This window comes from Salmo trutta, chromosome 18 (genome assembly GCF_901001165.1).
Source record: "Salmo trutta chromosome 18, fSalTru1.1, whole genome shotgun sequence".
In the NCBI taxonomy this organism is placed as follows: Eukaryota; Metazoa; Chordata; class Actinopteri; order Salmoniformes; family Salmonidae; genus Salmo; species Salmo trutta.
This window is the reverse complement of record NC_042974.1, coordinates 17,152,726-17,176,437: the sequence shown is the minus strand read 5'-3', so window position 1 is coordinate 17,176,437 and position 23,712 is coordinate 17,152,726. Positions and strand designations below refer to the sequence as shown.

The 23,712-nt window shown below is 42.3% G+C and overlaps 1 protein-coding gene and 2 long non-coding RNA genes across 8 annotated transcripts in view; 1 reads left to right on the top strand and 2 right to left on the bottom strand.

Annotated features, from left to right (window-relative positions):
• Nucleotides 1-1,535: 1,535 nt before the first annotated feature.
• Nucleotides 1,536-15,748, bottom strand: LOC115152891 (uncharacterized). Of its 3 annotated transcripts, XR_003867598.1 has the most exons (5): nucleotides 15,442-15,466; nucleotides 15,111-15,285; nucleotides 2,689-2,759; nucleotides 2,281-2,377; nucleotides 1,536-1,949 (listed from the first exon to the last, which is right to left on the bottom strand). It is a non-coding gene; the product is annotated as an uncharacterized LOC115152891 (long non-coding RNA). The 3 variants fall into 3 exon arrangements; XR_003867597.1 differs by having other exon boundaries at nucleotides 15,111-15,748; XR_003867599.1 differs by lacking the exons at nucleotides 15,111-15,285; nucleotides 15,442-15,466 and adding an exon at nucleotides 3,215-3,351.
• Nucleotides 15,749-16,138: 390 nt separating this feature from the next.
• Nucleotides 16,139-22,896, top strand: LOC115152890 (uncharacterized). Its single transcript, XR_003867596.1, has 3 exons — nucleotides 16,139-16,417; nucleotides 20,159-20,725; nucleotides 22,606-22,896. It is a non-coding gene; the product is annotated as an uncharacterized LOC115152890 (long non-coding RNA).
• LOC115152889 (beta-1,3-N-acetylglucosaminyltransferase radical fringe) overlaps nucleotides 18,117-23,712 on the bottom strand; it is a 39,484-nt gene continuing 33,888 nt past the window's right edge. For all 4 annotated transcript variants that reach the window (XM_029697800.1, XM_029697799.1, XM_029697798.1 and 1 more), the window contains 5 exons: nucleotides 23,384-23,537; nucleotides 23,148-23,233; nucleotides 20,150-20,315; nucleotides 19,961-20,046; nucleotides 18,117-19,636 (listed from right to left, as the gene is read on the bottom strand). In XM_029697800.1, coding sequence (XP_029553660.1) covers nucleotides 19,570-19,636; nucleotides 19,961-20,046; nucleotides 20,150-20,315; nucleotides 23,148-23,233; nucleotides 23,384-23,537 — 559 coding nt within the window. In that variant the 3' untranslated portion in view covers nucleotides 18,117-19,569. The remainder of the gene's footprint in view (nucleotides 19,637-19,960; nucleotides 20,047-20,149; nucleotides 20,316-23,147; nucleotides 23,234-23,383; nucleotides 23,538-23,712) is intronic.

Genomic DNA, 23,712 nt, shown 5'->3' with positions numbered 1-23,712 from the left:
CCAAAAAGATCATCAAGGACAACAACCACCCGAGCCACTGCCTGTTCACCCCGCTATCATCCAGAAGGCGAGGTCAGTACAGGTGCATCAAAGCTGGGACCGAGAGACTGAAAAACAGCTTCTATCTCAAGGCCATCAGACTGTTAAACAGCCATCACTAACATTGAGTGGCTGCTGCCAACATACTGACTCAAATCTCTAGCCACTTAATAATTAAAAAGTGTATGTAATAAATGTATCACTAGTCACTTTAAACAATGCCACTTTATGTAATGTTTACATACCCTACATTACTCATCTCATATGTATATACTGTACTCTATACCATCTACTGCATCTTGCCTATGCCATTCGGCCATTGCTCATCCATATATTTATATGTACATATTCTTATTAATTCCTTTACACTTGTGTGTATAAGGTAGTTGTTGTGAAATTGTTAGATTACTTGTTAGACATTACTGCATGGTCGGAACTAGAAGCACAAGCATTTCGCTACACTCGCATTAACATCTGCTAACCATGTGTATGTGACCAATAAAATTTTATTTGATTACCGTTACGCCCTCACTCTAGTCTTCTCTTAGACTAGTGAATAGACTTCTTATAGATTCTTAATTACGTCTTAATTCAATTTTTTACCATTTATTTATATTTTTATACAGATTAATTTAAATTCATTTAAATGTCGTCCCTTAATTGTTTGCGGATGACATGTCTCCTCCTGGGCAAGTCACAGTCAGGGTCTGGGCGGGTCTCGTTGTCTTTTGGTCAGATGGGAATTTCCCTCACACTTCATTAAATGCGCCACCGGTTTTCCTCGCAGACCCCCACTGGAAAGCTCCGCAGGCAGAATCAATCATCCTGTTCATTGACATCAAATTGTTGTGGAAATTCTTACACATGGGACACTCAAAGTCAATCTTGTATGAATCATTGTTTATTATCAGCGTGCTGGAGAGGTTCCAACCAACTGTACACATGTCGATCAGGAGCGCTATCGGGGCAGTCCCGTTAGTTCTCTTATATGCAGACAAGTTATATTTGCATGATTTAGCTTATTCATTCATAATTAATTCATCACTAACGTTTGCTTCAGTCATGTGACTGACCAGTAGTGGGTTATGCATGTGACAGACCAATACCTCATGCAGCTTCTTCTCTCTAAGCTGAGACCTTGAAACAGAGATATCTTTCGTTCTCAAAACAAGGGTCTGGACATACTGCCAAATTGCAGATACTGATAGTGAGGGTTCGTTCAATCAGTCACTTGCATAAACACAGAAAACGGTTATTAGAAAAGCACAAATATAGAACACAGAAATGGGTAAATAGAAAAGAACCAGCATAAAATGTTCCATCACAGTTATTTCAGTTTTTATACATTTGCAAAAATTTGTAAAAAAGTTTTTTCGCTTTGTCATTTTGTGTAGATTGCTTTGGAGAACATTTCATCAATTTTAGAATAAGGCTGTAATGTAATGAAATGTGGAAAAAGTCTGAATACTTTCCGAATACACTGTACTTTATGTAGGTCTAAAACACAGGTCTAATACATGTACTCTTGGTCTAAAACACAGGTCTAATACATGTACTGTATGTCTAAATACACAGGTCGAATACATGTACTGTAGACCTAAAACACAGGTCTAAAACATGTACTGTAGGTCTAATACATGTGCTCTAGGTCTAAAACACAGGTCTAATACCTTGTCTTGAGTAACTTGTGTTTCACTTTAATGAATATGAATAAATACATGAATCAAAGGACAGCGAAGAGAGCTTCTTTACATGCCAAACTAGTTGGGGGCGACCTCTAGGAAGGGCTCCAGCATGACGCAGGCTGCTTTATTCACCAGGAAATCAACGTTACCAACAGCCTCCCATAGTGCCTCCTCTGTGGCCCCCCAGTTCCCTGGGTCCACACACACTGGCCTGATTGATGGACACTGCAGGGAACAACCAGAACCAGACATCAGAACCAATCACACAGAGAGAACGGACCACCAGAACCAATCACACAGAGAGAATGGACCACCAGAACCAATCACACAGAGAGAATGGACCACCAGAACCAATCACACAGAGAGAACGGTCAGCAGGAGAATCACCACAACGAATCTCTCATCATGGAGCAGAGCAGAAACAATGGGCCAGGGAGATGAAGAGAGCAGCGGGGAAACTAGTCAGCCTCTGATGGTATGTGTATAGGGCTGGTAGAGAGGAGGTCCTATAGAGGGACAATAGAGCAAGCAACGGGTGGTGCAGGGGGAGGGGTACCTCCAGCAGAATGCTGTCCAGGTCAGCCTGCGTGCTCGTGACAGCCATGACCTCTGCCCCGCAGTGCGCCAGAGCGAGTGCCGTGGCCTGCCGATGCCTGTGTGAAAATATCCATAAACACAATGCCCATTATTCACCAGAGCTCTCTGTGTGACGGCCAACCTGACACACATTCCGTTTGTCTATAGGCTCTTCGGCCACACAGACACACTGTAATTAAGGCAGTGAGTCTTTCAGGACACACTGGATGTCTCTTAGTTTGTGCTCAAAACAAGATGGAGAAGTTTGGTTTACTTATTGTAAGTGCATTTGGAGGTGTTGTTGCTGCAAACCAAACGGTGTCACTATCTTTACATGTGGTGAAAGTTGTCTTACTTTTTCATGCTCCCGTGACTATGGCCCGCTTACCTGCAAAATATATTTCCATGGTTCTTCAGATCTTCACGGTGAATTTACGGGTCCGGGTCCTCTGAATTCAGCTAAATGTTGCACAAAAGGGAGCACAAAGGGTGAGAGACAATGTATCGTGCAACACAAGAGACAATTTCCCAATGGAGAAATCGATACTACAGGCCCTCCTCTCTTTCAAATTGTTAGAAATGTTGCATTCAAGTAAATATTCTTCATTCTAATTGTTTTATGAACAGTGCAACATCTGTTGAGATCTATAAAGTAATTGACCCAGTCTTTCCTTGCGGATGTGGTGTGTAGGGAGAGTTCAGTTTAGGACCAGTCCTCTCGCATGAATAAAAAAGATAACTATTCTTACTATTCTTAGTTGAAGCACTTACATTACATAACAGATTATTCAACAAACATCAAATTAGCTAAATATTACAATACAATAGAATAGATTTACAACATTGTAAAGTCTAAGATTCAACACACATTTTGGGTGGGATTAGATTTTAGATAAAATTATTTTCCCCCTTACATCTAATAGTCGAGTTAGCCAAAGAAGACACCGATGATATTTATGCATGCTGCTCCACATATCATTTTCAATTTCCCCAGTCTCTCAAGGCAGGCAGGGATCATGCACCAGCAGCCAGTTGAGTCATCGTTGTGTTGGGGTCTATGTCATAAAGATTGATAGAGGACTCATCTTTATATTTGTGATATTATAGCACATGTGACAGCATGGGCAGCGCCATTGAGACTACAACCCATAGGAATCCCCACTCTGTTGACTATTTTGAAGGTCCTGAACAGTAATTCTGGCTAACTACCAGGAAGTTGGAAAAGACAGGCTGAGTTGGCAGGTAGCTTATATTCATGAGCTCGCCTTGACAGCTCTTTGAAACTCCTATGTAAAGAAATGTGGTTGCAGTGTTGGAGTATAATCATCTCAAGCGAATGTGGTGATACACAGAGCATCTCAAACAACATTGAAATTGCATCAATTACATATTTTATTATCTCCCGTTTAGCTTGTGATGCAGTTCACAACATCACTGACATTCCCCCCCATTTTGTTCCATGCTGGCTGAAGACCTAGCTAGCCAGAAACTAGCTAACACAAAACACAGATGAAAGGGGAAACATAGAAGTATCTTTACCATAGATGAATAGGGCAAACCTTTAATAATACTGAACAAAAATATAAACGCAACACGCAACATTTTCAACAATTGTACTGAGTTACAGTTCATATAAGGAAATCAGTCAATTGAAATTAATTAGGCCCTAATCTATGGATTTCAAATGACTGGGCAGGGGCGCAGCCATTGGTGGGCCTGGGAGGGCATAGGCCCACCCACTTGGGAGCCAGGCCCACCCACTGGGGAGCAGGGCCTAGCTGATCAGAATGAGTTTTTCCTCACAAAAGGGCTTTATTACAGACAGAAATACTCCTCAGTTTCATCAGCTGTCTTGGTGGCTGGTCTCAGACGATCCCACAGGTGAATAAACCAGATGTGGAGGGCCTGGGCTGGCGTGGTTACAAATGGTCTGCGGTTGTGAGGCCAGTTGGACGTACTGCCAAATTTTCTAAAACTACGTTGGAGGCAGCTTATGGTAGAGAAATTAACATTCACTTCTCTGACAACAGCTCTGGTGGACAGTCCTGCAGTCAGCATGCCAATTGCACACTCCTTCAAAACTTGAGACATCTGTGGCATTGTGTTGTGTGGCAAAACTGCACATTTTAGAGTGGCCTTTGTCCCCAGCAGAAGGTGCACCTTCTGTAATGATCATGCTGTTTAATCAACTTCTTGATATGCCACGTCTGTCAGGCTGATGGATTATCTTGACAAAGGAGAAATGCTCACTAACAGAGATGTAAACAAATTTGTGCAAAAACAATTGAGAGAAATACGCTTTTGTGCGTATGGAACATTTCTGGGATCTTGATTTTAGTTCATAAAACATGGGACCAACGCTTTACATGTTGCGTTTATATTTCTGTTCAGTATATATTTGCTGACACCCCACAGTCAAATTTTGGCAGTAGTACATCAGCTAGCTAGCTATATAAACCACGCTACTCTGCAAACATGCATCCTCCAATGTTGGTTACAACATTTAAATTAGGCAAGAGAATATAGTTTTACCATTTGGTGTATTAATTAAAATGAGAGTTAGGGTGATATCACCATATTAATAATGAATCCAAGTTTTTTACATTGGGGATGGGACCAGTAACTTTATAACAAGCCTTTATCAATGTAGAAGCAACAGTCATTTTCGTACTTTGGTCATCATACTTTGATCTAGTTTTATTCAAATATCATCCAATTTCCTGAAAAACATGATTTTGACTGTACATGATCTTTAAAATGGAAGAATGGTGGAAGTCGTCAATGGCAACGTCCATGCTAAAACGGGCTGTATCTCTTAGAATAGAAATGCTGATTTTTTTTATTTTACCTTTATTTTACTTGGCAAGTCAGTTAAAACCTGTTTGGGATAGGGGGCAGTATTGAGAATTTTGGAAAAAATATGTGCCCATTTTTAACTGCCTCCTACACCAACTCAGAAGCTAGAATATGCATATTATTGTTCAGGTTTGGATAGAAAACACTCTGAATTTTCTAAAACTGTTTGAATGGTGTCTGTGAGTATAACAGAACTCCTATGGCAGGCAAAAACCTGACAAGGTTTCAAGCAGGAAGTACCCTGTCTGACAAGGAGTCGTGCGTCTTGCATCTGTTTATTGAAAAGTAAGGATCTTAGCTGTAACGTGACAATTCCCAGGGCTCCGATAGGCTCTCAGAACCCGGGAAATAACTGAAGGTTGACGAGGGAGCCTCAGGCTGAAACACATTATCGGCTTTGGCAAGTGGCGGCTCAGAGGACCTTTGAATGAGGCGCATGCACGATTCGCTCCTGAGGAGAAATTTAATTTGGCTGTTTAGGCTCAATGCATATTCCCGGTCGGAATATTATCACTTATCTACGAGATAAATGGCATAAAAATTGGTTTTAAACAGCGGTTGACATGCTTCGAAGTACGGTAATGGAATATTTAGACATTTTTGTCACGCCAATGCGACACCGTGATGAAGCATTCTGATAGTGTCTAGAACTCACGAACAAAACGTCGCTGTTTGGATATAACGATGGATTATTTGGGACCAAACCAACATTTGTTATTGAAGTAGAAGTCCTGGCAGTGTATTCTGACGAAGAACAAGCAAGGTAAGAACATTTTTCTTATAGGAAATGTGATTTTGGTGGAGGCTGACCTGGGTGGGTATCTAAATAGCTAGCCCTGTGATGCCGGGCTATGTACTTAGAATATTGCAAAATGTGCTTCATCCGAAAAGCTATTTTAAAATCGGACATATCGAGTGCATAGAGGAGTAATGTATCTATAATTCTTAAAATAATTGTTATGCTTTTTGTGAACGTTTATCGTGAGTAATTTAGCAAACTGTTAGTAAATTCCCCGGAAGTTTGCGGGGGTTATGCTTTTTCTGAACGTCACATGCTAATGTAAAAAGCTGTTTTTTGATATAAATATGAACTTGATTGAACAGACATGCATGTATTGTATAACACAATGTCCTAGGTGTGTCATCTGATGAAGATCATAAAAGGTTAGTGCTGCATTTAGCTGTGGTTTGGGTTTATGTGACATGATATGCTAGCTTGAAAAATGGGTGTCTGATTATTTCTGGCTGGGCACTCTGCTGACATAATCTAATGTTTTGCTTTCGTTGTAAAGCCTTTTTGAAATCGGACAGTGGGGTTAGATTAACGAGATTCTTGTCTTTAAATAGCTGTAAAATAGTCATATGTTTGAGAAATTGAAGTAATAGTATTTCTAACGATTCAAAAATCGCACCACTGGATTTCATTGGCTGTTACGTAGGTGGGACGAGTTCGTCCCACATGCGCCAGAGAGGTTTTAAGAACAAATTCTTATTTTCAGTGACGGCCTAGGAACAGTGTGTTAACTGCCTTGTTCAGGGACAGAACGACAGATTTGTACCTTGTCAACTCGGGGATTCGATCTTGCAACCCTTTCAGGTTACTAGTCCAACGCTCTAACCACTAGGCTAGGATCAGATCCCCACCTGTCTTATTCATTATTCAGGCTAAACTGATCCTAGATCAGCAATCCTACTCTGACATGTTTTATGAATACGGGCCATGAGCAATCGTCTCACTAATCACGTTTTCATCCAGTTATAAAAGAAATCACTACAGCTTTTATGGAAACAGGAAGTTTCGGTACAATTTTATAAATGTGTTTTGTATGGTGTTAATTCTATATCAGAGCAAGGTCATTTTGATTATAAAGTCAGAGTGCGCAGCTGAACATTGAATTCTGGAAAACACTCGGTTTGTTATTTTTGATGAAAACTAAACCACTATTCATTAAATACTGAACTTGTATTTGTGTGGATTCCGCAACGTGGTTAGCTTTTCACAGCTAGGACCTCTACAGTGGCTTGCGAAAGTATTCACCCCCTTGGCATTTTTCCTATTTTGTTGCCTTACAACCTGGAATTAAATTAGATTTTTGGGGGGTTTGTATCATTTGATTTACACAACATGCCTACCACTTTGAAGATGCAAATGTTTTATTATTGCGAAACACACAATAAATAAGACAAAAAAACAAAACTTGAGCGTGCATAACTATTCACCCCTTCAGTCAATACTTTGTAGATCCACCTTTTGCAGCAATTACAGATGCAAGTCTCTTGGGGTATGGCTCTATAAGCTTGGCACATCTAGCCACTGGGATTTTTGCCCATTCTTCAAGGCAAAATTGCTTCAGTTCCTTCAAGTTGGATGGGTTCCGCTGATGTAATTCAATCTTTAAGTCATACAACAGATTCTCAATTGGATTGAGGTCTGGGCTTTGACTAGGCCATTCCAAGACATTTAAATGTTTCCCATTAAACCACTTGAGTGTTACTTTAGCAGTATTCTTAGGGTCATTGTCCTGCTGGAAGATGAACCTCCGTCCCAGTCTAGAATCTCTGGAAGACAAACAGGTTTCCCTCAAGAATTTCTCTGTATTTAGCGTCATCCATCCTTCCTTCAATTCTGACCAGTTTCCCAGTCCCTGCCAATGAAAAACAACCCCACAGCATGATGCTGCCACCACCATGATTCACTGTGGGGATGGTTTTCTCGGGGTGATGAGAGGTGTTGGGTTTGCGCCAGACATAGCGTTTTCCTTGATGGCCAAAAAGCACAATTTTAGTCTCACCTATCCAGAATACCTTCTTTCATGCGTTTGGGGAGTCTCCCACATGCCTTTTGGCGAACACCAAACATGTTTGCTTATTTTTTTCTTTAAGCACAGGCTTTTTTTTTAATGGCCCTCTTCCATAAAGCCCAGCTCTGTGGAGTGTACGGCTTAAAGTGGTCCTATGGACAGATACTCCAATCTCCGCTGTGGAGCTGTGCAGCTCCTTCAAGGTTATCTTTGGTCTCTTTGTTGCCTCTCTGATTAATGCCCTCCTTGCTTGGTCTGTGAGTTTTGGTGGACGGCCCTCTCTTGGCAGGTTTGTTGTTTAATAATGGATTTAATGGTGCTCCGTGGGATGTTCAAAGTTGCTGGTATTTTTTTATAACCCAACCCTGATTTGTACTTCTCCACAACTTTGCCCCTGACCTGTTTGGAGAGCTCCTTGGTTATCATAGTGCTGCTTGCTTGGTGGTGCAGATCGTGTTGCATACTCTGTGGCCTTTCAGAACAGGTGTGTATATATACTGAGATCATGTGATACTTAGACTGCACACAGGTGGACTTTATTTAACTAATTATGTAACTTCTGAAGGTAATTGGCTGCACCAGATCTTATTTAGGGGCTTAATAGCAAAGGGGTGAATACATATGCATGCACCACTTTTCCGTTTTAATTTTTTCTGCATTTCTTTAAACAAATAATTTGTTTCATTTCACTTCACCAATTTGGACTATTTTGTGTATGTCCATTACATGAAATCCAAGTAAAAATCTATTTAAGTTACAGGTTGTAATGCAACAAAATATGAAAAACTCCAAGGGGGATGAATACTTTTGTATTTCTTGTCCCGGAATCCCGCATAACAGACAGGTTGAAGCCTGCTTGACAGAGAGGCTAAGCTGCTAGCCATCAAGCTAATGAAAGTTGGTAGCAGATGAGTTTTGCAATGGAGTCATCTTTGTCTGGAGAAATAAATGCACGGTTCCTGCACTGTAGGAGCAGTATATACTACACTTTGTTTAGGGAAAAACCGGATCAGAGTTCCAATGCGGCAATTGTTTACTTGCCGAGGATCTTAGGCTTGAGGTGGCTTCCTTGATTACGCAGGTCACCAGCCTTTGTAAGAAATTGGGGAAAACGCAGAGTGGAATATTTACATTTTCTACGCCGGTCGCTGGACGGAGTTTGAGCTTGTTGGATGCATCTCCGCCTTGTCGTTTGTCGTTATCCAACTGGCCGGTGTTGCCTGGAGCGCCCCCATCTGATAGTTGAGTCGAAGGAGCACAGCAAGAGGAGCAAGGCAATCAACGATGGTTGCATATCACGAGCCGTGGAAGCCGAAGACAGTGGCCTCCCCCAAAACATTCTACACTCCAAACGAGAGGTCCGGAGCGAATACAAACAACAAATTGTTTTGCCGTCCTGGAGCCTGATCTTCCTGCACCTTCGTCTCTGGGGGTGCCTGTGTCTGCGGCCGCAGTGCCTACTACTACGACTTCGAAGTCGACGACGACAACCTTCCGTCCCTTCTCTGAATCGAGCGGAACCTCTCCATCTGTCGGAGGCCTGCACCAGGCGCGGGGGGCAATGGGCTCAAGTTATCCTGCCTCTCGCCCGTCCATAAAGGGTTCTCCTGTATGTGTTATGGCTTTACACCCACTGCTATATTGTGGATAAAGAGTTACAGTGCCCTCCACTAATTTTGGAACCCTTGGTAAATATGAGCTAAACGGACTGTGAAAAAAAATGTGTTTATCCTCAAATGTACTGTATGTGTGCCACAATTATTGGCACCCCTGAATTCAATACTTTGTGAAACCTCCCTTTGCCAAGATAACAGCTCCGAGTCTTCTCCTATAATGCGTAATGAGGTTGGAGAACAAATGACAAAGGATCTGAGACCATTCCTCCATACAGAATCTCTCCAGATCCTTCAGATTCCGATTAGGTCAGGAGACTGGGATGGCCATAGCAAAACCTTTATTCTGTGGTCAGTGAACCATTTGTGTGTTGATTTTGAGGTGTGCTTTGGATCATTGTCCTGCTGGAAGATCCAACCATGGCCCAGTTTAAGCTTCCTAGCAGAGGCAGTCAGGTTTTGATTTAATATCTGCTGGTACTTGGAGGCCACGATACCTTGTATCCTAACAAGTTGTCCAGGGCCTTTGGAAGAAAAGCAGCCCCACAACAAAGATCCACCACCATACTTTACAGTGGGGATGAGGTACTTTTCTGCATGGCTATCTTTCTGTCTACGACAAAAACCCACCTCTGATGTTTGTTTCCAAAAAGCTGCATTTTGTTCTCATCTGACCATAGAACCCGGTCCCACTTAAAGTTCCAGAAACTTTTGGCAAAATGTAGGGGCTTGAGTTTTATGACAGCAAAGGCTTTTTTATGGCAATCCTCCCAAACAACTTGTGGTTATTATGTTTATTATGTTTTTTGTGAACGTTTATCGTGAGTAATTTAGTAAATTCACCGGAAGTGTTCGGTGGGAATGCTAGTCACATGCTAATGTAAAAAGCTGGTTTTTGATATAAATATGAACTTGATTGAACAAAACATGCATGTATTGTATAACATAATGTCCTAGGAGTGTCATCTGATGAAGATCAAAGGTTAGCGCTGCATTTAGCTGTGGTTTTGGTTTTTGTGACATTATATGCTAGCTTGAAAAATGGGTGTCTGATTATTTATGGCTGGGTACTCTGCTGACATAATCTAATGTTTTGCTTTCGTTGTAAAGCCTTTTTGAAATCGGACAGTGTGGTTAGATTGACGAGAGTCATGTCTTTAAAATGGTGTAAAATAGTCATATGTTTGAGAAATTGAAGTAATAGCATTTCTAAGGTATTTGAATATCGCGCCACGGGGTTCCACTGGCTGTTGAGTAGGTGGGACGCAAAAAAAATGGAGAGCTATTCTTTCTCAATCGGTGCATATCTTTGTTCTGTCTGAGTCAATGTTCTGAAGGCAAATGCAACACGTTGTCCTTTCTGTAGAAGGGCTGCGCCCAAACCTGTCTCACTGGCATCACACTGCAGTATAACTGCATCATTCAGATCTCAGTATTTGAGCACTGGGTGTTGTGTGACTAACTGTTTGGTAGTCTCAACTGCTGCGTCATGCTGTGGTAGCCATGTTGATTCAACGTCCTTGTCAGTCTTCTAAGCGGCTCACACACATCTGATAGGCGGGGCATGACATTTGCAGGACGGTGTACCCATGTTCCGAATGGATTGTTATTTTCTCTGGGTCAGGGCAAAGGCCCTCTGTGAGAAGATGACCCATGTATGTTACACTAGGTAGCTTTAACCAGAGTTTATTTTTGTTCAGCTTCAGGTTGACATCTCTTGCTCTCTGAAGGAGCGCTGTGAGGTTTCTGTCATGATCTGCCATCGCTTCTTCGTGTGTGTGTGTCACCACATCTATAGGGTAGAATGTCATCTGTGATCTCACACACTACAAGTCCCTGTAGTGCATCACACTGTTTGCGCTGGTATTCTCCAGCTGCTGGCTTGATTCCAAACGGCATTCTCAGCCATCGATACTTTCCTACAGGTGTCCAGAAATGTGTTAGATAGCTGCTCACTTAATCAAGTTTGACTTGTCAAGATCCATCTTTGGTATCGAGTACCTTTGCGTTGGACCCTGTCTGAGTCTGTAATACCAACATGTTTCAAGCAACATGCTGCTACTTAATAATTTGTTAATTTTATTTCTTTTTTGTTTTTTATTTTTGTCTTAAAACTGCATTGTTGGTTAAGGGCTTGTTGTATTCGGCGCATGTGACAAATAAAATTCGATATCTCTGGTAGAATCACCAATTGTGGGCATCCCCATAGCGACCGTACGTACATATCCCAACCAGAAGCCATGGATTACAGGTAACATCCACACTGAGCTAAAGGCTAGAGCTGCCGCTTTCAAGGAGCGGGACACTAGTCCGGACACTTGTAAAAAATCCTGCAATGCCCTCAGACGAACAAACAAACAGGCAAAGTGTCAATACAGAACTAAGATTGAATCCTACTACTCCAGCTCTGATGCTCGTCGGATGTGGCAGGGCTTGCAAACTATTATGGACTACAAAAGGAAACCCAGCCGCAAGCTGCCCAGTGATGCGAGCCTACCAGACGAGCTAAACATATTTTTATGCTCACTTTGAGGCAAGCAACACTGAAGCATGCATAACAGCAGCAACTATTCAGGACGACAGCGTGATAAGACCTTTGTAAGACCTTTAAACTGTTCAACATTCACAAGGCTGCCTACTCAGAGCATGCGCATACCCAGAGCATACCCAGAGCATGCGCATACCAACTGGCAAGTGTCTTCACTGACATTTTCAACCTCTCCCTGACTGAGTCTGTAATACCTAAATGTTTCAAGCAGACCAACATAGTCCCAGTGCCCAAGACTACGAAGGTAACCTACCTAAATGACTACCGCTCCGTAGTACTCAAGTTGGTAGCCATGAAGTGCTTTGAAAGGCTGGTCATGGATCACAACACCATCATCCTGGAAACCCTAGACCCACTCCAATTCTTATACCGACCCAACAGATGAGGCAATCTCAATCGCACTCCATACTGCCCTTTCCCACCTGGACAAAAGGAACACCTGTGAGAACATTGTTCATTGACTACAGCTCAGTGTTCAACACCATGGTGCGCACAAAGCTCATCACTAAGCTAAGGACCCTGGGACTAAACACCTCCCTCTGCAACTGGATCATGGACTTCCTGATGGGCCACCACTAGGTGGTAAGGGTAGGGCAACAACACATCTGGCACGCTGATCCTCAACAACGGGGCCCCTCAGGGATACATGCTTAGTCCCCTCTTGTACTCCCTGTTCACCCACGACTACATGGCCAAGCACGACTCCAAAACCATCATTAAGTTTGTTGACGATACAACAGAGGTAGGCCTGATCACCGACAACGATGAGACAGCCTATAGGGAGGTCAGAGATCTGGCCGTGTGGTGCCAGGACAACAACCTCTCCCTCAACATGAGCAAAACAAAGGAGATGATTATGGACTACAGGAAAAGGAGGGCCGAACAGGCCCCCATTAACATCGATGGGGCTGTAGTGGAGCGGGTCAAGAGTTAAGTTCCTTGGCGTCGACATCAACAAACTATCATGGTCCAAACACATCAAGACAATCTTGAAGAGGGTATGACTTCTTGCCATCCAGGACCTACAGTTGAAGTCAGAAGTTTACATACACATTAGCCAAATGCATTTAAACTCAGTTTCACAATTCCTGACATTTAATCCTCGTAAAAATTCCCTGTCTTAGATCAGTTAGGATCACCACTTTATTTTAAGAATGTGAAATCTCAGAATAAGAGCGAAAATGATTTCTTTCATCTTTTATTTATTTCAACACATTCCCAGTGGGTCAGAAGTTTACATACACTCAATTAGTATTTGGTAGCATTGCCTTTAAATTGTTTAACTTGGGTCTAACGTTTCAGGTAGCATTCCACAAGCTTCCCACAATAAGATGGGTGAATTTTGGCCCATTCCTCCTGACAGAGCTGGTGTAACAGTCAGGTTTGTAGGCCTCTCCACGCATATTCAGTTCTGCCCAGAAATGTTCTATAGGATTGAGGTCAGGGCTTCGTGATGGCCACTCCAATACCTTGACTTTGTTGTCCTTAAGCCATTTTGCCACAACTTTGGAAGTATGCTTGGGGTCATTGTCCATTTGGAAGATCCATTTGCGACCAAGCTTTAACTTCCTGACTGATGTCTTGTGATGTTGTTTCAATATATCCACATAATTCTCGCGCAAACTCAACATGAGTCTGTTTGTCATCCCTTTTTAAAGTTCTAAATCGTTGCCATAAGCCTCAGGAACCAATTCGTAAATCTGTAACACAGCCGTTTTAACCGTATCATAACTGACACTGTCGGCTACACTAAGAGCTGAATACGCTTCGTGCGCTTTACCAGTCAGCACACAATGCAACATTAAAGTGTGGTCAGAATCAGGCCAACTCCTAGCGTCAGCAACACACTCAAACAAAGAAAAGAATGTATCAGGGTCCTTTTCATTAAATTGAGGCAACAACCGTAAGTTCCCAACAATATCAAATGTGTCCGGGGCATGACCAAAAGAGGAACAACCCCTAGGTAAATCTGGGTCACCTTCCCAGAGCAAACTCTCCCCTGAGAGCTTTCCTTCCCTAACCAACTCTAGTCGCTCTTGTTGCAGCTTGATTTTAGCATGCTCCATATCCTGTTTAGAATGCCAATTCCTTTTCATATATTTTACACGATCATGCTCTAGCTTCTCACGATCATGCTCTAGCTTCTCACGATCATGCTCTAGCTTCTCACGATCATGCTCTAGCTTCTCACGATCGTGCTCTAGCTTCTCACGATCATGCTCTAGCTTCTCACGATCATGCTCTAGCTTCTCACGATCGTGCTCTAGCTGTAACAGAAGCAGCTCTTTCTGCTGTTCAAAAAGAAGACTACTAGGACTAACCGATGGAGGGGGTCATTGTAACGTTACAGGGAGACGGCGAGTCTTCAGAGGCTGCCCCAGTGGTAACTTCAAGAATACCACTCTCCATCAGATTGGCCTTCAATATTAACCTAATAGAATTTCAGACGTTTAGCACTAATTTCAACCTTGTAGTGTTCAGCAACCTTCAACAGCTGTTCTTTAGTACATAATTCTAACAGTTCCTCTGATGGAAAGCGAATGAACTCGTCTACGTAAGACACCATAGTCACAAGAATATATATCTCGCTCTTCCCCTCTGCTGAGCACACCAGACCACAACCAGAGAAATGACAATCCCACTGGGCACCACAGAAGAGAGATGAGATATATATGGAGCTTCCTCAAAACCTATAGTAACTCAACCCTAGCCTTCGTGCGGATTTACAGTGGGTAATTACGCACTGTAGCCCGCTGGCATGGAAATAAACCCCCCAGCACGCTGGCAGGTTCCCCAAGCCACGTCTGTGCCCCGAGACAACTGCTCAGTCCACAGACACCACACAAAAATAAACAAAATAACCATGCCCAACGTATTCCAAAGTGAAACACGTCACTAAGCCTAACAGAGGGAAAAAAACTATAGCTCCGAGTATCTAGTATCACTACCCTGCCCAAATCTCCCAATGAGGTACACAGCCGATTGTACTCACCTCCTTGGACCGATGTCCCAACAGCGAGTAGAGCCGGAGTCTTCAGCCTGGGCAGGGGCCTGGAAACTAACCAATGTACTTTCTCCAACGCAGAACACAACCAACTATCCACCGCAGTGGCAAGTTTACCAAACAAACGAAACCAGTACTGGACACCAAACATAACTCAAACAAGCTGTAACAAAAGATGCAAACAAAGCACCTACAGAGTTGAACATTAACTCCACGTTTTCTCCCAAACACAACACACATACTAGTAAGCCAAACGACACTAGTATTAGTCCTTCATAATGCAACAAAGTTCTATACGCCAAAATGTCTAGGAACCAACCTTATGATCCTGGACGAGCCCCCACTTGTCACGAACCGGCTCGAAGCCCATAAAAAGTGAGATAAAGAATAACAAATATATTTATTAACTGAAGTAAAGTAAATACAATTAACAATGGTGAGTGTTTAGTCAGCAGTGTAAGTGAGTGGTCGCGTGTATACATGTGAGAATTAGGGGTGTTGAAAGGTGCCAAGCCAAATAGCCACAAAAATGGCACAACCAAAATCCGTCTGTGTCTGCAGGGAGAGAGTCTCCTCAATGAATGGGGAAGAGGTGCATTTATCCTGGGACACACCCGAGCCCAGGTGTGTCCCATTTCACCGACGACCCTCCCGGCTCCGCCCACCGACATCCTATTAAGGAAAACAAGAGCAAAGAGAAAGAATTCGGCAGACAGAGTGGGAGGGTTGTCACACTTGAACTACACATGTCAGTGTTCAGTGTCGGCCCTCTGAACATTCGCACAACTATATCTTTAGTGCCTATGACACAGTGTTGCCAATTTAGCGACTTTGTCGCTATATTTAGAGAGTATTCAGACCCCTCTAGCGACACATTTTCAAAAAAGTGACAAGCGACAAATCTAGCGACTTTTTCTGGTGTTATTGGAGACTGACGTGAAAGCACGTATCGTTCTTACTCTTCTCAACGAGCAGCAGGTGCTGCCGTGGGCCCCACCCCGTCCCAAAGCAGTCACAGGCGGCCCAGTCCTCACGCAGCAGTCCCTCCCAGCTGCTCAAACTGTTTCTGTATCATTTTTACCGGGTCAGTTCTCTGCTTCAGGCATATGAAGATGACGCTGTAAGAGATGTCATTCCTTTCCCATCACACTTAGCAGAGTTGCTATGCAGACTTTGTATTATTTTTTGTCCAGACCGGTAGCTATCTCATAGTTTTCCTATTGCGCTGGAAAGAATGCCCAGTTGTTGTATGTATCGCCGTTCATGTCCATAGGCTCTGGTACTGGAATTACTGGGTAAGCCATTGTTGTCGTTATTTTGTGTAGCTGGTTAGCTTGTCCCTTCCTACTGTGCATTTATCCCTGTGTTGTTTTGATATTTTGATTCGTCAAGGATATACCTATGTGGTTCTGACTTCTGACACCATGTTTGTTTTGAATGGTGTTTATTCTATACAAGAGCAAGGTAATGTTGATTATAAAGTCTTTACTTCCGCATCACTCTGTAGCATGCATACAGCTCCATTCAGTGCATAGTAAGTAATGCCTAACTTGGCTCACTAGTACTATATAGTATCACACTCAGATATACATAACAGCAGCGTCATCTATTGGCTTGGCGAGTTCTCGTAACAAAATGCAGACAGATCGTTTGTTTGTTAGACATGGTGGGATCTTTTTTTCTGTACAATTAATTATGTGAGAAATGGTGGTGGAAATGCATTAATGTGCAAATATTGATATACTAACCATCATAAAAGTACATTTGGGAGTCACAAGATGACATCGTGTTTACTAAACACTGTTTAGTCCTCCGAATTTGACTCAGCGGTTGGCAAGAGCGCATGTACCAATACCAGAGTGGGCGCACTCGCTACAGAACGCAACATTTTTGGTGAGAAAACTATCAGTAGAAAATGCAATAGAAGTCAATTTCACTTGTGTTTTTTATTCGGTACATGTGTAACTGCAAAAGGTATTTTTATGTGCACTACCTCATCGCGCACAAACTTTTACCCGCAGCAAGTCAATTTGATGGAAACATCTCTGGTGGAAAAATGTGCATATTTCTTTATGCCGATTTTAGAATATTCACATGAAAATCTGTCGTCAATTGGATGGAAACCTAGCTCGTGAGGGAGAAATTACTACCCCAGTGCATAAAGCAATTATCTCAGATTAATCGTCCCACTCTGCTGAAAATGAGGTTGGATTGATGGCTGCTTATGATAGGGTAAAGTGGAGTGTGAAGTAATCAGGCATAAATCTAATGCCATCTGGACCATTATGTTCCAGTCAAACATTACATAGGCCTCAATGCATTAACTCAGTTTTTCCCAACTCCAGTTCTCTAGAACCCCCAACAGCACACATTTTTGTCGTGGCCCTGGACAAACACACTTGAATCCCTCAATGAGTTGAATCAAGTTTCAATGTCACGTGCACAAGTACAGTGAAATGCCTTTCTTTCAAGCGCTAAACCCAACAATGCAGTAATTAGTAAATGTAATACAAAAAATTACATAAGGTAAAACAAAAGCACACAAAAAAAATATAAGAACAGGAGAATGTAAGTAAGTATACTATATACAGGGTCAGTTCCAGTAGCATATTTACAATGTGCAGGGATACTGGAGTGATAAAGGTAGATATGTATAGAGGTAAGGCTTGATGGTTAGTTGACAAGTGGAATCAGGTGTTTGTCAGGGCTAAAATGTGAATCTGTACTGTCTGGGGAGTTGGGAAACACTGGATTAGCTCACTGACAAATTTCATGGGCCAAGCACATGTTGTTCCAAAGGGTGAGAACCAAGCTGATTATGTAACCTCAAAACAGATCTGCCTCTTTCATTAGTATTTTCTGTAATAAGAACAGTAAGTACACCAGCATTGTTCCACGGTCCTGTTGTACATCACTGTGTATGTACTTGAGATTGTCTTAATTATGATAAAAACAACTATGAATCTGAAGCAAAGAGACGAGAGAGTAGTGGTGTTGTTTTGTAATGCTGCAAAACATGCTTTATTCAACACAAAATAATACATCAACGGTAAAAAGGAGGACAGAAGATGAGGAAAAAGCACATCCTGACTGGAGTCTGACTCAGACTCTTATCTCCCTCTGACACTGACCTGCAGCGGGGAAAGAGAGATTCTGTATTTGGATTCTAGTGTTTCTGTGCAAAAAGGAAAAGACATGTACTTCCAGCTCAAGCATTACAACACTACCGTAAGTTTTAATACACAGAAATATTATACACAGGAAATTGAGATGAGTGCAAAACGTGTAGTCTTTTTGACAGAGAAATAACTTGTAACATACATTGTGGGAAACACTTCGAGGCAACAACAATATCTAATGCATGATCTTTAAGATTGTGTGCTCATGTTCAGAGTCTGTTTTGGTTACTGCAGGGCTGTGTGTATTATTCAGACATTTATTCATACAGTACTATCACAGTTTCATTCCTATAAAACATTTGTCATGTGCATTTCCAAAGTCTAGTTGACTGAAACATAAGGCACTGGCATCTTTGGCTATAAGACGTTAAAATCATTCTGACTGAGTAGTTAGGTTGCACACACACATGTACACACACCAGTTTGAAACCTCTTCTGGTAAGAAATTAACTTCAGGACATGAGGGGCACAACAAGGGTTGTCTGTAAAGTGAAACTGATGTCAGTATGCTGCTAACAGTATGGCTTCCTCCACTGTCCCTGTCCCCATACCAGGGGACTAGCAATCCTCTGCTCGCAAACACACGTTTGACCTATACAAAAGGATCATTTCAAGCAAGCTGTGGAGTGAGCTTACGCTACGTTCTTGACTCCGTTAAACAGTCACAAATGGCTCTCAGGCATTACTTAATGTAACACTGATATCAGATATTCACCTCTGATGATTTCTGGTCATGGGCCCACATAATAAAACACCAGTCCAGTACATTTTTGGGACCAAAAAGCAAATACATTTACATTTCATCATGTTCAGCGTCTTAAGGTACCTTTTCAACAGTCATTTAAATACATTAATACTTCTTCAAAGACATCTCTGGACCACAATAGTGTGTTTGGGATTCAAAGCTACAACAAAAGCAATGAGTGGTGAAACATCGCTACGGCAACAGCGACAACTTCCTGCGTTTAGTGGAGGGTACAGTAGTGATAAGAAAGAGTAGTGGGGTGTTTCTTCATCATCCCACCATGACCAAAGTTATCCTCACTCCAGTTACCTCATCTTGTCTCGCCTCATGTCCTCTCAAAGACCCACAGACGTCTAGCCATTTGATCTGAGGAAAGTGGTTCTGTAGGGTTAGCCTGGGTGCCAGTGAACCTGTTTGGCCTTGTCATTATTTTGCCATGGCAATGATATAGCTAGCATACACAGGGACACCAGTCAACCAGGCCGGTAGGAAGTAATGTAGATATGCTGTACTGTAGTGGCCATCAATGGTGCCCCTTACTAGGACACCAGTCAGTCTCTGGGTAGAGGAGGCAGTGGACAGTCTTAAATCTAGAGAGAGAGACAGAGAGGGCAGACGGAGGGAGAGAGGAGAGATGGAGCCAGAAAGAGATTGAGGGAGAGAGATATTGAGGGGAGGGAGAAAGAGAGAGAGAGGGCAGATGGAAGTAGAGAGAGGGGATACGGAGGGGGAGAGAGAGGGAAATGGTAAGACAAAGAAAAGAGTTGGTGGAGAGAGAGGGGATAACCATTCACATGTCACTCACAATTCAGCAGAGGTTAAGCAAACCAGTGTCATGTAATTTTCTTGTGCCAGACAATGTTGGGTAAATGTTCAATGGATGTTAGGTGGATGTTGGGAGAATGTGTGTTTACCGTGACGGGTCCTCCACCAGAGAGAAGGCTCCTCCAATGCTGATCACATTCCTCCTGTTCTCAAAACCCCCGTAGCTCAATGTGACCTAGACACACACACAATTTGTCTTTAATGACTGAAAACAATTGGGAGCGGTTGTATTTATTTTTCTCTCTGTCTCCCTCTATTTCTCTCCTCCCCACCCCTACCTGCTCCAGCACGGTGTCTGTGGGAAGCCTCTGCAGGTTCTCCAGGTGGGAGTGGAAGAGGTGTGTGTGTGTCAGTGTCACCTCCAGCAGCGCCTCGATGATGTAACCCATGGTGCAGTCGTCAGGGAGACGGATCTTCTCCGCCGTGCTGATGAAGTTCCCCAGACTGGGGGGAGGAGGAGGGGAGAGGAAAAGAGAGGGGAGAGAGAAGGAGGAGGGAAGAGGTAGTGAGTGAACTGCTCAAAACAGTTTGGCGTAATAGCTTAAAGGAAAGATTCCCCCATTTTGAATGTTCTAATATTTGTGTATCTCTGAGCGATGTTCTATCGATTCCCAAGGTCTTTTCATGTGTACTGTATCTACAGTATATGTAGCAACGGTTTTAACAACAATTCTAATGGATGCAGCAGTTGGAAACTACCCAACAGGGGGGTAAAAATATGACAAAAGCAGGTATACCGAGAAAGAGTCTTTGGAGGAAATGTTTTGGGAGTCAGACACAGATGCTGAGGGCGACCTGGACCAAGATTACTGACTCGGCTGAAGGATAGAAGGATTGGATTCCGTTTTAGATCTGTAAGTAAATTATTTTGTAAACTTTCTATACTATATGTATTTAGTATGTTTTATATAGTTGTGGTCTGCTTATTTGTGCTTTGTATTTACAGTATAGCGGTGTCCTGTCCTGTGTATCCTATATCCTGTCTATCATTCCAAAGTACTTACATGTTTTATATACACTAATCGCTCAAAAGTTTGGGGTCACTTAGAAATGTCCTTGTTTTTGAAAGAAAAACTATTTTTTTGTCCATTTAAAATAACTTCAATTTGGTCAGAAATACAGTGTACACATTGTTAATTTTGTAAATTTTTTTTATTTTTTTATTTTACCTTTATTTAACTAGGCAAGTCAGTAAAGAACAAATTCTTATTTTCAATGACGGCCTAGGAGCAGTGGGTTAACTGCCTTGTTCAGGGGCAGAACAACAGATTTTTACCTTGTCAGCTCAGGGATTCGATCTTGCACCCTTTCAGTTACAAGTCCAACGCTCTAACCAATAGGCTACCTGCCGCCCCAAAATGACTATTGTAACTGGAAACGGCAGATTTTATTAATGGAATATCTACATAGGCGTACAGAGCTCCATTATCAGCAACCATCACTCCTGTATTCCAATGGCACGTTGTGTTAGCTAATCCAAGTTTATAATTTTAAAAGGCTAATTGATCATTAGAAACCCTTTTGCAATTATGTTAGCACAGCTGAAAACTGTTGTTCTGATTAAAGAAGCAATAAAACTGGCCTTCTTTAGACTAGTTGAGTATCTGGAGCATCAGCATTTGTGTGTTCGATTACAGGCTCAAAATGACCAGAAACAAAGACCTTTCTTCTTAAACTCATCAGTCTATTCTTGTTCTGAGAAAGGAAGGCTATTACATGCAAGAAATTGCCAAGAAACTGAAGATCTCGTACAACGCTGTGTACTACTCCCTCCACAGAACAGAGCAAACTGTCTCTAAACAGAATAGAAAGAGGAATGGGAGGCCCCGGTGCACAACTGAGCAAGAGGACAAGTACATTAGAGTGTCTAGTTTGAGAAACAGATGCCTCACAAGTCCTCAACTGGCAGCTTCATAAATAGTACCCACAAAACACCAGTCTCAATGTCAACAGTGAAGAGGCGACTCCGGAATGCTGGCCTTCTAGGCTGCTAAAAGTTGGATATATTCTGTGTAACCAAATTCTCATGGCCTTTGTTACTTTGTTTCTAAAGGTAGGCTACTTGTGTCCCACTGTTTGCTTTGTATAGGCTAGTATATTGCTTTTACAGAACAGTAATGTTGTTTTGTTATGGTCTACTTTTTGGTGTTTTGAACTGTATGTATAGCCTACACACAGTATAGGTCTATGTAACTGTGTCCTGTTTGTGCCATATAATTCAAATTAGTTTTCCACTAGGAGGCAGGGGAGTACTGTGCCCACCCCTGCCAGGCCCACCCAAACAGATTGAGCAAAAACACATTATTGATGGCTGAAAACAAAAATACTACTCAGCCTTGCACCCCCCCCCCCCACTATTTGCATTTTGTCTGCGTGTGTTTCACACCTCTGTGTGAGGCACTTTCCAGACAGTGTCCAAATAATCTTATTCATTATGATCTAAAAAGCAAAACTGCTCCTAGATCAGCACTCCTACTACTTGCTGCACTCACCTGGCCAGTTGTGAAGGGCCAGTCTACAATCTCCCTGGCCTGTATACTGAAGAAGTTAGACATTTAGAGTTAGTCTCAGAGAGGGCTGTGAGATGCCAAAAGTCACCAGCAGGGAATGTGTAACAGTTTAGGCTGGGTGTTATCTTTCAGTATATTGCTTTTATATTAGAATAATGCAGTTTTGTAAAATTTGTCAACTGCAATATTGATCCTATTATATTCCTGTATTTTATTCCCCACAGAGAGGATGATCAGGATGATGATGTTTGGGAGGTTGAAAGGACACTTGGATGTCCCCTGGATGTCCCCTGACACCACCAATGTTTGGAAGAAGTTGATATTGTAGAAATGTTGTTTTTATACCTCTTATTAAAACATCTAGAAAGTTATAGCTGTTGTTTCTATCAATCACATTTGTTTCCCAGAAGTGTTTGACTTGTTGTGGAAGGCATCTGATGAGTTTCCATCTCTATTCATCAATCATTTACTTATAGCTTGTCCATGAAAGATTACATAAAAAAACACAAAAAACAGTTACTTTGTGTGTGTTTGATCTTGTGTGACGTGAACTGTGCCATTCCTATGTTCTGACCATGTCCTTATCAGGTGTGATACCAAGTTCAATGCATGTCCTTATTTAACTGCTCATTAAAAGCAGTTACTTTTGGGTGTGTCTATTTAGGCGGAAATCTACATTTTTGCCTTTACATTTAATTAACCTTTAACAGCCACAATAATATGTGCATCTGAAGAACATTGAAAATGTTGAACTGTTAAAACTCACCTAGCCCATGGACTCATCTTGAGGGCCAGACCACGACTGATACAGAACCCTGCTCCTCCTGTAGCAAACCAGAACTTCACTGACACCTGGGAGAAGAAAACAAGGGTCAGAGAGAACGAGAGAGGGTCAGAGAGAACGAGAGAGGGTTAGAGAGAGACAGGAAGGGAGGTATAGACAGAATGACAGATGGAAGGAATGGAGAAAGAGACAAACGGACTGACACTGGATGTACTCACAGATCCGTCACTCTTGACCCTCTCTGCGGCCTCTATGGGGTGGTCGAGGCTGGGCCTGCCCAGGTAAACATCCTGCGTGTGATGGTAGGAGGACAGCAGCTTCAGCAGACTGGGTACAATCACATAGTTATCATCATCCATATGGCAGAACCACCTGGGGGGGTAGATTCAAGCCATTACATAAACAGTTATTATAAAGTTATAAAAAGTGTTACTGACACAGTGATGGTGTTCATCAAGTAACAAATACAGGACATGGGACTGGAACAAATGTGTCCATGTTTTCAAATAATGCCTATGATTGGCAGAGGGATGTGGAGACATATAGT